The sequence below is a fragment of the Adiantum capillus-veneris genome, chromosome 24 (genome assembly GCF_014529385.1).
Source record: "Adiantum capillus-veneris isolate H3 chromosome 24, ASM1452938v2, whole genome shotgun sequence".
NCBI lineage: Eukaryota > Viridiplantae > Streptophyta > Polypodiopsida > Polypodiales > Pteridaceae > Adiantum > Adiantum capillus-veneris.
In genome coordinates, this window is record NC_140954.1 from 81132388 (window position 1) to 81147814 (window position 15427).

Consider the following 15427-nt stretch of genomic DNA (forward strand, 5'->3'; position numbering starts at 1 on the left):
CGGTATAAAAATATAAGGAAGGGAAACTTCAGGACTATGCGACACGGGATCTTCAATGAAGTGTAAGCAGTGGGATCTACAACGCTAAAGTGGAGCACATTTCCCACCAAACTCGGGCCTCGTCCGATTTTGTCCGTGTTTACTTTTGCCCTTATCCAAGTTCACTTTATTAGCTAGTGGTTTCGCCTTGGGGACAAGCAACCCCACGCGGGCGCGTGGTTAGGGCGTTGGGTTGCCAAACACGAGGTCTCGAGTTCGAGTCTTCGATGGGCGGCTTCATGAGTCAATGCGTTGACTCTTTTCTCCATCGTTCGTCCTCCTCGAGATTCCCAAAACTAGTGCGCCACTGCCTTTGGGTCATTAGAGCGCCTTCTCATAGCTAGATTAAACAAGCCACTGGAAGGGCCTCTAGTTCAAGGCGTCCTTCCCATACACCGGTCAAAACTGCCTCCTGCATTGAAACGACCGCTGGGCTGGAGGTTGGTCGAACCACCCTCTACATTTGCAGTTGCACAACTTGACCGGCTTGGCCTGGTCAACATTCTACCGTTAGCACTGTTTTCAGAAGTGTTTGGTCACCTCACCCGTTCAGACCATCGACGTAGCAGGTTTTTCCTCATTGCAGCGCTTTTGGTTGTGCTATGGGCTTGCAAGGCAATTTCGGAAGGCCCTTCATAAACTAGAAGGCCTTTTCCATAAAGGCGCCTTTAGCGATGATATGGGAAAGCGCTCTTAAGACCCTGTGATAAATAGTGCTGAGGGAAGGGAAAGGACACGATACACACTCTCGTGGAGCGCGTGTCCGGACTCCGCATATATACTTCGAATTTTGAAATCTGCATGTATGCGCCATCATGGTGAGCTTGGAGGCTCTGTGGAGGCCACGCAGCCGGTGGACCGTGCTCATTGCTGCATGTTGGGTTGAAGCAACAGCTGGTCTGAGTTATGTCTTCAGCACGTACTCTGGCGCCCTTAAATCAGAGCTCTCCTATGATCAGCGCCACATTAATCGTCTCTCCGTCGCCAAAGATCTTGGCGACACCGTTGGCCTCGCCGCGGGCTTACTTTGCAGAGTTCTTCCCAATTGGGCTGTCCTCTCTGTGGGTGCCCTCCTTATTCTTGGTGGCTATGGACTCCTGTGGCTCCTTACCGATCATCACATTCCTGATCTCCCTTTTTGGTTGGTATGGGCTTCATCCTCCTCAGTGCTCTCTGTATTTTTGTATTCATGACGTGTATGCATGCCAATAGCACACTTTATTTTGTGGGGGATGGAAGAATGTAGTTTGCATATGGGCTCGATTAATGCTTTCTTCGAGCAAAATATGCTTTCACAATTCATCCCTTGAGATTGATTGACATGTCTGTACATCTTTACATTCGTATTTTTATGAGTCTAGCATCTTCATTGTTATTTTTGCATTCGACAAAGAGCCTCATGTAGGTGTTAAGGCAGGGTGCTACTTAGCACAGCAAGAGCAGCATTTTGCTTAAGTTGCTTAATGTAGACTAAGAAGAATCTACAATCAGCATCAAGGAGATTAGAGGACATCTCAAGGATGTTGCAATCATTTAATGATATCTAGTTCTGCATTGAAATTTATAGATTTGTGCTTGTTTCCTGGACACAATCAAGCGACACAAATGAAGATGCATTTGCTTTTATATTGAAAGTGTAAATGTCATTCAAGCAACATGGGGGGTCTCTTGATGGTCTGCTCGCTTCTTTGCGCTCAAATCTTAGTGCCACGAGGGCAAGTAGTGATGATAAGAATTATTATGCTACTCATTATCGTTTCTTCATTTCAGAATTTCGTATTGAGAATTAGTTAGGTTCTCGAGAGCAAGGAGTAGAGAGTGGTCCTTCCTTTCTTTATGCTCATTCTTCTACTTGAATGTGGTAATGGAGTAAGCACTTGATACACCATAGTTGTATTGAGATACATCACTCTCGTTTCGTTCTAAGGACTGAAGTAGCCATAAATTTTTCACATGCTCACGAACAACATGACAAATGCATCATCAGCATATATGCATTATCATCAGTTGACTGTGTTGAGCTTTTCCCAACACTGATATATCTTGATATTGAGAAGAATGTTTAGTGAGGTTTGGTGACAAGGTAACAGTGGTACCTAATTTACCACAACAATTGGGAACTACTGCCACCTTTGTGGTTGGTCTTGTGGAAGAGCAGTGAACGTGTTTGAGACACGGCCCAACTTGCCAAAATTTTGGATGTCAGAATTGTCAATATATGCATGGTATTGTGCACAAGCATGTAGAGGCCCTGTTATCTCAGCACGCACTATATGATTGTCCCTGCAATTGACGATTGTGCAGTGAAGAAGTTCACCATTCAAAATGAGATTTAAACATGGTCTATGCAGTGACCATTCCTCCACCTTCTTGACACCTAGGCTATTTTGCTGGTGTTCCAGTGTTCCAAGCTATGGCTGAATTGCTTACAGATTTTCATGCTAATGCGTGAAAAATGTGTTTGAGACAATGCAAACTTGTGGTGTGCAGCTAGGATTTCCGAGAGTGGAAACTTTAGAATGTGTTACAACCAGTTGATATGGTTGGTTTTCTCACCCTGGAGTGGGTAGTACGGGTATTGTTGGTGCTGCTAAAACAAGTGACAGGAGAAGGAATGGAAAAAACTGGAGTAGTGTTCATATCATAAGCTCCTGCTTATGATAGTTTGGTTTTCTCACCCTGGAGTGGGTAGCACGTGTATTGTTGCTGCTGCTAAAACAAGTGACATGAGAAGGAATGGCAAAAGTGGGAGTAGCGTTCATATAAGCTCCCGTTTATGATAATTTGGCACCTATGTGTAAGCCTAAGATTCCAAGGAAGGTGGTGTGTTTGTGAAGTTAAAGGCATTCAATGGAGCAAGATAGGGTGAAGGAATTCATGTTCATACAATGATTTGTTGCAGCCAATGCAAGTGCCAGCTTTCATAGGTCTTTGAAAGTGGGCAGTGCCACCACCTTGTTGGAAAAATTGTGCTAACTGGTTGTTGGTGTATGATCCCATGTATTATGTCCCTTATCCAAGCTGGAAAATACTGAAGAATGCGCCCATAGTCTGAGAAATGAATCTGTCCGGCCTTGCGTTGCCTTTGAGGAGTTCATTAAAGTATCCCACTGGCTACGAAGAGTATGCAGTAACTCCGACCAGACATCAGTCAAGGTATCAAATGTAGGGGCGGGCTGTGAGCTCAATATATGAGCACAACAAGCATTTCAAATAGTTCATAGCATGATGCAACAAATTGTAGCAAAGATTGTGTCTTGTGGATGAAAAACAAACTGATGGAGAAGGAAGTATGTCGAGGGATCTGCATCTATAGCTCAAAGACATAAGCATGAAACCGGATTTGTACGAGGTCTCTCATATAGTGCGTGTGACCCCAGAAATTGTGGTAGCCAGATGTGCCGCCCCATGCCATCATCCATTGTGAAGACCAATATTGACAAGTAAACAACACACTACTCGCCAAACCGGCTTTGTATATGGACATATCCAAAAGCAGTGGCATATCGACTATTCCTCTTGTGTATCACAACGCCGACATCCGGGTCATGGTCAACATGCGCAGCCCTAGTGGCACCAGCTAGTCCCGCATGTGCCATCATCCACTTGAAATAAGATATCAGTTATTTGACTTTGAGACTCTAAATGCAAGACCAAAACCACAAAAGAAAAGCTTGGGAGAGGTGCTCCCTTAATCAATGCATCAACTGGGGAGGATGACGAGTGGGAGGGCCGATGCCTCGGGAGAAACCATCACTTGATGTGAATAGTGTACTCGAAGTTGACCGGCTCCGCATTAGTTTGGTTAAAGGACCACATCCACTTGCTAGGATCCGATATCAACTATGCCATGGGGGCTCCCTCCAATTCCCTCATTGCCAAAGAGCTCCCTCCTTCGAGGGAAAGACAAGATCGACACAAGAACGCTTACGAAGGGAAACCACTACTTAAACAGGTGCCAATGGAGGCTGGGTGCTTTGAAAGAGCAACTAAACCTTGTAAAGCCAACTGCACATAACGACCATGGCACGAGTTGTAGCCCACCATCTGTGACGGGTTTTAGGGGTAGGGTTTATGTGCCGAGGTCATAGATGCATCGGTTTAATGCGTTCGTTTGGCCTGCCGCCTGCCCCAGATTCACTCTCCCTAGGAAGGTGGTTCATGCCAATCTCTTGGTCAAAGCTGGAGTTCTGTGAAGTATCTGCATCTAAGTCATCTACATGATGCTAGGCCATCTAAGTGACCTTCGGGTCTGAAACTAACTTGACTGTGTTTTGTAGATTTCGGCCGAGGGGCGTGAAACCTAGAAGAAGATTAAGAAGTTACGAAGTTTGCTAACTTACAGGTTCTCTCCGAGTGGCCTAAAATATAAAAAGGTCCCCTAGCAGATCAAAGAACCTTGTGCATTGATGAAGTGCCCAGTTGTACAGATGTCCGCGCTATATACTGTTGATGCCACGTGTGAATCTGTATGGAATTTTCGCAATTTCCGCTGGTCTGCTGACGTGGCAGATTGTATGGATTTCCGACTTTTACGCTCGGCAGATTTGGCAGTTTCCGCCTGCGCTTTTTGAGACCAGTTGATGTTAGGAATAAGTGCTTTTGACCTGATGCTTTTGGGGCTCTGCTTTGAGCATCCCTTGTACTCTTTATAAGTGCCCCTAGAGCCATTCTTTCGGGCATCTGGACGCAGAGCTAGAAGATCTGGACCCAACGTGAGTTGTACTCTCCCTACCTTCCCCCCTCGCCCCTACCCTCCTACATTCTCCCCTACCCTAAACCTAGTCCCCCCTCGTCCCTACCCAACCTACATTCACCCCTACCCTCCTACACTCGCCCCTACCCTACCTCCTCGCCCCTACCCTCCTACAGTTGCCCCTACCCAATCCCCCTCGCCCCTACCCTCCCTTCTCACCCCTACCCAATCCCCTCTCGCCCCTACCCTCCCTTCTTGCGCCTACCCAATCCCCTATGGCCCCTACCCTATTGACCTCGCCCCTACCCTCCCTTCTCTAATTCCCTCGCCCCTACCCTCCCTCCCCTCTCTAATTCCCTCGCCCCTACCCAATCCACTTCACCCCTACCCAACCTCCCTTCCCCTTCCCCTCCCCATCCCCCCTCACCCTCGCTTCCTGTTAGGCAATGTTAGGAAAAAATCGGGGTCAGTGTATTCCACCAGCTTAAATTCCAAAATCTAGGTTAGATTTTGAGGTTCCTTGAAAAATCGGCAAATTTACGCAAGTTCTAGAGTAATTATTGGCAAAGGCTCGAAACTTTGACCTCATAGTTGGCAGAATTTCAAGGTTGTCTCTATTTTCACCGCTTCAGGGAAGTGTATCTTTTTAGCCCTTACCCAACTCCTCCCTCTAGCCCCTACCTACCCCTAGCCTCTTATCTCTTTTTTTTTTTTTCACATTTTGACGACTCTTGGTAGCCACCGGACCCCTCCTTCTTTTGGCTGCATTTCCACTAGCTTTTGTGCCTTCCTTGGATTTTGTTCAGTCTTGGGTCTTCTTCAGTTTCTTGCTTTTTGTACAATTTATCTCATTGTGGCAGTAGACTAGATTGTGCAATTCACCTCCCAATTGTTTCCTAGCTTATCTCATTGTGGCAGGGCTGTTCATACTTCATTATGTTCTGCAACTATCTACATTTGTCTCTTCCTCCTCGAAACTCAGTATCTTCTCCAAACATCAACTTCTTCATATGGAGCTACATCTTTCTGCTAGTTCAGTGTTCTTTCTAGTTTCAATGTTTCTCTCATTGGGACGGTGAGTGGTCTTGTGGCGGGCAACCTGTAGTAGCAGGGCTACAGCGTCACTGGCATGAGACAGGCAATTAGTACAATTGGGTTGGAGTTCACAGTGGACGGACAATACAATTGGGTTGGAGTTCGCATTAGACGGACTCTCCCTTGGGCTGTGACACGTGGGAGGGATATGGGTGGTGGTTTGGTCCACACCATGGCCGGGCCACCACTGCCACAGTTTGGAGATAGATTTAGCTAGACCAGATATTTGTTAGCCGTTGGCGGCTCCTTATGGTGGTACATATGTGTGGTTAGATCCAGCTGTCGGACATCACATCATCATCTTCTTGGCATGGTCGTGACTTAGTTCACGCAAAGCATGTCTACACCGTCCTTGCACACTTGAGCCTCGACACCTCCACTGTACCTGTGAGTTCTGGGCTGGAGCTAAGTGTGCTGCCATGCCAGGGTCTGTAGATGATGATTTTGTCACGTGACACATCCAACCCTATGTGTCTGTGGACAAGCTACAGCATGACCAGGGTTCAGTCAATCAAGTCAGTCTAGAATAGGAAGTGATCTGGCACTTTTGTGAGTTTGTTCGCAGACCGTGCATGTCCAGACACTTAGATTAGATGCATATTCTCCGGTTGCACACAACATGATCATCAGATTTCCATCAGAACCCATCGGGAGCATTTTTACAGTGACTTTTGTTGGAAAGTAGGTAGGGAAAATTTACTAAGTTTGTATATATAGAAACCTAGCGCTAGCACTTTCTGGCAGAAGAGGCAGCAGTAACTTCGCGTTCAACAAGCACCTTCTCAACAAGACCCCCATCGGCGGTAAAACCTTACGTTTTCAGCCATAGACCCAAGATCAGCCCAGCGTCTTTCATCAAGGACAGCCTGACGACAGAAACACAACAGATCAGCCCTAGCGTTAGCAGATTTGCACAGCAACAACAGATCAGCCCTAGCGTTAGCAGATTTCCTTGCAAGGTCAGTTTTCAGCCCTAGCGTTTTTGGTTTGCGGAACAACATCAGCGTTTTTGTAGATCATCGTGACAGAATCAGCCATAGGACCAGTGTTTTCAGTTTTCATCCTCGCAGAACAAGTCTCGAACCTCGTAGATCTCACCTTCCCGCAGTAGTTCCTCACCGCACGGTGGGATCCATCGAAGTTTGCAGTTTCAGCCCGGAAAACGCAGATTTCAGCACCTGCGTTTTCAGCGCGTCGTCGTCGCATCGTCGTCATTGACATCGTCGTCGACATAGAGACAGAATTCAGCAGATAAAGATTTGCAGATTTCAGCCCTTAAGTCGACTTCGCCATCACCGTCGTCATCGTCGACATAGCCTAGACTTGCATCAGTCCCATACATACCATTTGTACCAGATTGTGCAATCATAAGTAGACCACTCTCGCCGACGAGAGTGGGGCCTTCGGAGGAGGGTTTTACGTCTCTGGTGTCGTATCTCGCTTCTTTCTCTATCTCTCAGTCTCATACACTTGCACGCACAGTGTCCATGCACTTTGTTTGTGATCATAGCATTCTCTCATTAAGAACGGAAGGCTCTACCTACCATAAGAACAAAAGGAACCTTGAGCACAGTTCAAAGCACTCATCTTGAGCAAAGCGCAAACAATCATTCCGCTGCACCTTACAGACTTCATTTGACTTGCTCTGTGTGTAAGGGATGCTAGCTGGCTACGCAAATTTTTATTCGTTGTTGAGGCCGTGTCCCTCTACTTAAGGGCCAGACTACTCAGTTATTTGGTCTTCGTATGCCCTTGAGGCTTGCAAGGGCCACCTGATTTACTAGATCAAGAGTATGTGGATGATACCCTCTTGTTTACTCAATATGCTTCACATATACTGATGGACAAATTATGCACACCTCATACTACCTTTTGCTTGGTTAGTGGTACTCTCATCAATTGGCACAAGTCCTTTAATTTTTTCGTGCGAGTTGAGGATTGTTAGTGCGGAGCACAAGATCATTTCACATGGTTAGTACGATGTACTTGCAAATAATTTGGTTTCTAGTGGGAGTTGAGGACTGTTAGTGCGGAGCACATGATCATTTTACGTGGTTAGTACGATGTGCTCGCAAATAATTTGGTTTTTATGTGGGTATTGATGTATTACTTGAGCAATTGTTTGAGCCAGTCTTGAATACCATCAGGAGGAAGCTTTTCCATTGGCCTTCTATGCATTTGTCATTGAATGGCAGAGCTTTGATTGTTAATCATGTTCTTGTGACAACTTATTTGCTACCTCCCGTTTGACTCTACACCATAGAGTTATGTCCCGGTTGTCGCGCTTAGTACGCACATCTTTTTTGGGGTGGTTTCGCTGGCTCTAGAGATGAGGCCTACAATCCACTGGTGCACTCTTATTATGCATTGAGAGGAGGGAGGCCTGGGAATTATTGATCTAGAGATGCAAAGTAGTCCTTTGCTTTCCAAGCTCCTTGTCCTGGGTTTGTTTCTTGGGAGGGCGCCTGTGGGAGCAATTTTTGTACTATATCTTATCTTGCACAGTTCCCAATTTAGTTTGGTTCTATCAAAAGCGATGACCCTAGATGTGTGACAATACGATTCATTTTTTCTCACGGCCCACTGAACATGTCTCATATGTTGCCTTTCATGCGTTGGCTGTTGTGAGTATGCATACTCCATTAATACTATACAAAGACCACGCTGCTTAAGCCCTCTCTCTCAAACCCTCAAGGATCAAGCTCTCTCTCTATTTCTCGGACAATCCATCTCCTTTTCTTCTACCCCTTGCAATTATTTGAGAGCTCTAATCTGTACTTGCATGTGTTATTGTGTATGGGCATTGTGTCTGTTGTGTACATTGTATGTACACAACAGACCGCGGCGCCGCACATCACAATCAAGTCATAATAAGGTTGAATGGTCTTCAAATCGTGTTTTTGTGGGTATTAGAGTCAAAGGACTCCAATACTACTTGTAATCAAACACATAAACACTAAAAATTTCAGTTATGGGTGTTTTTTATGCCTCCCATTCTGCGCCGTTCCCGTTCCGGACCCCTTGCCGTTCCCCCGTTCCACAAGGAGGCCCGTTCCCGTTCCGCGTTCCGCGTTCCGCGTTCCGGGTAACTATGAAAAAAATAGAAAAGAAAAAAAAAGTCCCACACGGTTGGGTGTGGGGGTTTCCCCCATTGTTAGACGTCTACCATGGTAGAGCCATGTATTTCGAGCCATGCATAGGGGTTTCCCACCTTTTAGCTGTGTATTGTGGTAGGACCTTGTCCCATGAGCCATGCATAGGTCTTATGACTACTAACTGGTAGTCTGAGCTCATTTTTTGAGGATCATAATAGGATCCTCCTCTTGTGAGCGAATTACTTTAGGGGAGAAGTTGCTAAGTGTTTCTAGGTCAATACAAAGAGTCCTCGTAAACACACAATGTGAATGTTGATGTGAGTTATTTTGAACTCACAACCTTTTGGTCGTGAAACTCAAGCTTAAACCTTGGACCAAGTTGTTAGGGGCCATTTCATTAAGTTAAGATTCATTAAGTGGTTTTTGGAATAGATTATGGTGCATTTGCTGATCCAAAAGGCCCACAGGAAAGTCTCACTTTGTACAATTTGTATAACAGGTGTATGGAGTATATTGTCTCATGTGTAGGCATGTAAACAGCTTCCTACTTTGCAAAATCTCATCTGATTTTCTGTCTTTTTTGTTATTCAGGTGTGCATTCTTATCTTTATTGGTACAAATGGCTGCACTTACCTTGATACCGCAGCACTTCTTGCTTGTATACCAAACTTTCCTTCAAACAGAGCTACTGCAGTTGGAATCCTCAAAGGATTTAAGGGGTTATGTGGTGCGATCTTTAATCAAATTTATGCAAGCTTTCTGAGTCCTGACGAGACTAGCTTCATTCTGATGCTGGCACTAGGACCAGCCCTTGTGATGATTCCATTGATTATTGTGATAGGGCCTCTAAGTCATGCAGAGCTTCTACAAAATGAGGATGATGATGTCATCTTTAGGCTGTTGTATGCAGCTGCCTTGTTATTAGCTGCATACATGTTGAGTGTGACCTTGGTCCAAGATTTCTCGAGTGTGAGCAATACCGTCAATGTCATTTTCACTGTTGTGTTGCTTCTCATTTTGCTACTTCCACTTCCTATCCCCAAGATTGCCGATCACTTGTCAAGGAAGCGAACCGAGGATGATGGCAGCCTGAAAGATCCTCTTCTGGAGAGCAGAGTTGATGGATCAGAGAACGGGGTCACTAGTAAGCCCACACCCACTTATGTGGCTGCATGCTTCATGTCTCTAACAGAAATCAGAGAAGAGAAGACGTTTGTGGAGCAGACAGCAGCCAAAGGCCTCAGCAAGCTTGAACTGGCAGCAGCTGATATGACACTTCGAAAGGCTTATGGAAGCATCAACTTCTGGTTGCTTGTTCTCTGTATGTTTTTCAGCTTGGGGTCGGGAACAACTGCATTCAACAATTTAGGCCAAATGGGACAGTCTCTAGGTTATGAGAACACCCAAGTGTTTGTCTCTATGACCAACATATGGAACTTTACTGGTCGTCTTGCAGGCGGATATTTTTCAGAATTGTCAACCAGGTAAGCATTTAATCTGTAGCAATACTTGCTAAGTGTTTGCTGAAAATTGATATATTTGTGTTAAGCTCTTTGACTTCTCTCGTCTTTGCTATTTATTATATTTTATGCATCGAATGTGCACTCTCTGTCTCTCTATTAAGGAGTGTATGTTCGGTCCTTGCCAAGATGGTATATGTTGGCTGGTAAGATGCACGTGCTTGTGTGTGTGTGTGTTTGAGAGAGAGAGAGAGAGAGAGAGAGAGAGAGAGAGAGAGAGAGAGAGAGAGAGAGAGAGAGAGAGAGAGAGAGAAGAAGAAGAAGAAGAAGAAGAAGAAGAAGAGAGTTTTAACGTCGTAGGAAACTATCCCAAGAGACCTTAAAGATCTAGCCGACGAGGAGTTGAACTCAAGACTGTTATTCAAGAGGAAAATGGCATAACCAATCTACCACACTAGGGTGATAGAAAGGTTATACCATTTTCCTCTTTTTATTAGCACACACACACACCCACACACATCGAGAAGAAGAGAGTTTTAACGTCGTAGGAAACTATCCCAAGAGATCTTAAAGATCTAGCCGACAAGGAGTTGAACTCAAGACCTGTTATTCAAGAGGGAAATGGCATAACCAATCTACCACACTTGAGAGAGAGAGAGAGAGAAATGAAATGAAATGTTATATTAACGTCTTCAAAAGGCCAGAATGACCTATGAGACCAAACTGATACAAAAGTGGTGAATCTGTTACAATGTCTGGGTACCTTAGTACTAAAGTACTAAGTGTGAAAAGTGTGAAAATAAATGTGAAAAACTAAATACAAAGTATTAAATAAACTTCTTAGGAGCATTCTAGGTGTCTGGCTAGAATGCTTCTAATCCTTTGTTGTAGTCTCCTCCGGTGAAGTGTGCTTCTGCATCTTGGTCGTGGTCGTCTCGATTTCCTAAGCTCAGTTGCTCTGTCAATTAGCGTGCCTTTGGTATGACTGTGGGTACTCCTTTGTGCTGGCTGTTGGCCTCTTGCTTCTCCTTCCACTCCTGCTTCTCTCGATCCGAAGAAATCTGTGATCGGCCTCTGAGGCTGTAGTGCTCTTTGTCTTCTCATTAGATTATCCCTGTGCCGATGTAGTTCCAGTAGGTACAAGCCTAAGCATCTTTGATCTTGGTATTGCATGATTCTATCTAGAGGTCCAAAGCCTTCTTTAAAGAGGCAATGAAAACGCCCCCGTATCTCATAGTATACTGTGCAGTGGCATATATAGTGTAAATTTTGTCTCCGGCTCCATTCCGCATAACTTGCAAATTCTGCTCTCAGGTGGGATTCCCCTAAATCTGCCAAATTCAATTTCCAACTGGTGTGAGGATGTATGAATCTGACCAATAGCACATTTCAAACCATGAGACAGGTGGGTATCCATGTAACTCGGGCGAATCACAAATCCATCTTTAGATAGTTGTAGGAAGTTTTCTTTGTAGTCGGCCATCTTCGTGCCCAATTCTTGTGTAGGGTCTACTCATGTCCTCTTAGTATCCAACTGTATAAGATCCTGTCGGATGATTTTATTAATCTCCGTTCGTGTAATTGCCAGTGATGGGGCCTCAAGAGAGTATTGGAAGGGGGGTAATCTTTCCATACTGAACCCGTGTCTCCGAAACCACGAGGACAGTTGCGCATACCAGCATGACGTATCCCCTTTCATTGCTAATTGTTGAGAGGATTTGAGGGCCAATCTAGTATATCGGCAATTATTTGTATCCCACAAACCATGTATAAAGGACACTGATCGGGTAAGAGCTTCAATTTCTATCGGAGGGGCCGCTAGTTCCGCTCGGGTAATCGCGTGTGGTACGGAGGCCTTGGCTCTAATCATTCGGGAAATCATAGATACCAAAGGTCTCTCCATTGACTTCCAATTATCCTGATCCACAGATGGTCCCCAAATCTAGACCCCATAAAGCATAGCCGAAGCCACCACAGTATCAAAGAGCCAAAGTTTTGTTCGTGGTTCCTGAAACTGCACTTGTGAACACATCCTCTCCAACCCTCCCAAGGCCGCAGAGGCTCTGGATAATCTAGCATCCGCTGCTTTCTTAAGAGTAAACTTCGGTCCTGCAAATACCACCCCAAGGTATGTGTATGCATCTGTGTACTCTATTGTATCCTGGCCATATGCAAATGTAGGTGCCGATCTCCTGACCCACTGCGGTGTGGTGTTAAAGTTTAAACACCATAACTTTGGTTTTACCCAAGTTTACCGATAGGCCACTGTCCTCTGCGAATTTATGTAATGCATCTAGCTGCCTCTGCATTCCATTTGGTGATTCTGCTATCAATACAATATCATCTGCATACAACAACAAAGGGATCCATGACCCTGCAAGTTGAGCCCCTCTGTCACCCTCTCTATCAATGTAATCTGATACCTCATCTATGTACATACCAAATAAAGTAGGGGACAGTGGGCATCCCTGCTTTACTCCAATGGTGGAATGAACAATGTCGGAATCCCCTTCTGGAGTACGTACATAACCAGTTACTGACCCGTATAAGGCCATGATCCCCCAAATAATCTCTTTGGGGACCCCTAACTCTTGCATCCTGCGCATCAATCTGGCCCTTGGTACTGTATCAAAAGCTTTCCGAAAATCCACAAAGCAACAATACATCCTTCTCCCGTTTGCTCTTCCTTCCTCAATAATGGCTCTGAGCGTAAGAATATGATCTAAAGTGGAATAACCCCTTCTGAATCCAGCTTGTCCTGTTGCTCTTATGCCCTCATTCTCTGCCCATCTACTCAATTTTTGTTCAAGAATGGATGCGTACAGTCGGGTCAAAGTGTGTCCTACCATAATGGTGCGGTAGTTCCCGGGTATCATAGGATCCCCTGACTTGAAAATAGGTACGATAGTAGATAATTTCCAAGATTCAGGTAATCCTTCACACATGACCCGATTCAATAGCCGAGCAAGGACTTCTGAAAGTAGATCCCTGGCATGGATCAGATGTTCTGCTACTAAACCTTCATGATCATATGCTCTTCTTGTCTTCATCTTATCAATGGCTTTTTCCACCATTTCTGTAGTAAAGAAAGTACTAGCAGCAGGGCATGGCTCTAGCGGATCTGGTAATGGAGGCTGTCCAGATACCATGTATAATGATGTTACATATTGACCCCAGATCTCAGGAGAAGTAATCGTCGGAGGCGGTGAGTGCTCTTGAAATAAGCGCCATGCCTCATGTGAGTCCTGACTCAAGAAGAGCTTATATAAATCCTTCTCTAGTTTGGCTAAAAATGTCCTTTTCTTGCGACGTACTATACGCTGAAGAGCAATCCGAGACTGCTTATATGTGATGATCCCAAGTGTAAGCTCTTTTTGGACTTGGATTCTCGTCTCTCTGCATTCCTCGTCATACCAACTGTTTTGAGGCATGTTCCCAGCTCCTCTCTTCTGATCAGGTTGAGTATGTGGGTATGCCTCTTGTGTTGCTCCATGTAGTATCTCTCTTAACTGAGAAGTAATCTCCTCTACAGTATATACTGGCTCGGCTGCCCGCATCCTATTATAGATCTTTTCCACATAGACTGAATCAGTTTCTGGCGTGAAAGTATATCTTGTGTGTGTCTTCTTCCTTTGTACTTGAGAGGCATTGTATTGGAAGGAGATTGATAAGGTCAAGAGAGCATGATCCTCTGCAATCCCAACCGGTCTGGGTCCCACCTTAAAGTCCTTGATACTAGAAATAAAGCTTGGTGAAGTCATGACATAATCCACTGTACTGGCCCCATGCCTGTGTGGGAAGCATGTGAATCCCCCAGATAACGGGAAATTCTCTAGACCATTAATTATGGCCAAACCATGTATGGTTGCCATCTCCATGAGATGTCTCCCATATTCAGTGTGTTCTTTATATTGTGAGTTTCTAGTAAGCCCCCTTTGTGATAAATCCACTTCTCTTAGCATTTCCTCAGAAGTATCATAGAATACTGCTTGAGAGTTGGCCGTTCTGGCATTAAAGTCTCCTAAGAGAACTATGTCTCCATCTCTAGAGAACTCCCATATGTCATTATTCAATATGGAGAAAGGGGACTGTCCTTTAGGTGAGGAGTAGACTGAGGTACTTGGAGGGAAGTAGCATATAGCGATATATAGAAATCTACCTGTCTCGGCTCTCATTCTCACCCACATATACCTTGCTCGCTCATCTTTCCTGATAATCTGTAGTAGTGGTTTCAGCTCCTCTTTAAATAAGACTGCTACAGCCTACTCCTCCTGACCCCCGGCTACCCTGTAGAGATCTCTTGTCTGGTCGACCAGCTGTTTCCCATAAATAACCCTTCACATGTGGCATACGCTGTCCCGGTATCTGGTGTGTCTCTGAGTAGAAAACTATGTCTCTGTCCCTAAAGCTGTCTTCAAAGGCACCTACATCTAGCCTATATGACCCATTACAATTCCACGCCGCTATCTGGAGCGTCGCCCCATAGGTCTCGCACTGTCATGCTGAGCGTTTTTCCAGAACCACTACTTTCCCTCCTCTATAAAAGGCGATTTTCCCCTTTTCTCTTGTTGCCCTGATCTCTGGCATCAACTCTTGCATGTGTGCCACTTGTGCCAATGTAAGGTCATCTCCTAGGAAAATACCGGTTTTCTTAAGAGTTGGCCTCTTCTTTAGAAATTCTTTCCTTATTTCTATATTCGGGAAGTGGAGAATAAGTGCCCGGTCCTTTACGTTTCCCTTCTCATCGATTCCTTTCTTGCCCACTCTCCATGCACTTGTGTGAGTAGGCTCTGTGATGCCCATGCGTTGTAGTAGTTCCTTCACTTCTTCATCTACATTCTCTCTGTCTTTGACTCCTGTGACCTGCACATGCAGAGCCCGATTCTTCCTTTTCTGCTCTTCCTCAATGGTCATATTAATAATGGTAGAAGTAGGTGTGGTCTCGAGCATCTGGGCCTTCCCTTTCTTCGCATCCTCAATCCATTTCTGTGCTTCATCAACCTTTTCTTGTGTCTTAAAAAGACGTTCCGCCCATGAAGATG

General features: G+C 45.1%; 1 protein-coding gene across 3 annotated transcripts in view; it reads left to right on the forward strand.

Moving 5' to 3' along the window:
* Nucleotides 1–792: 792 nt before the first annotated feature.
* LOC147426657 (protein NUCLEAR FUSION DEFECTIVE 4-like) overlaps nucleotides 793–15427 on the forward strand; it is a 54847-nt gene continuing 40212 nt past the window's right edge. The window contains exons 1-2 of one of the 3 annotated variants that reach the window (XM_086498977.1): nucleotides 793–1184; nucleotides 9517–10409. In XM_086498977.1, coding sequence (XP_086355103.1) covers nucleotides 855–1184; nucleotides 9517–10409 — 1223 coding nt within the window. In that variant the 5' untranslated portion in view covers nucleotides 793–854. The remainder of the gene's footprint in view (nucleotides 1185–9516; nucleotides 10410–15427) is intronic. The other 2 variants (XM_086498979.1, XM_086498976.1) reach the window with 2 other exon arrangements.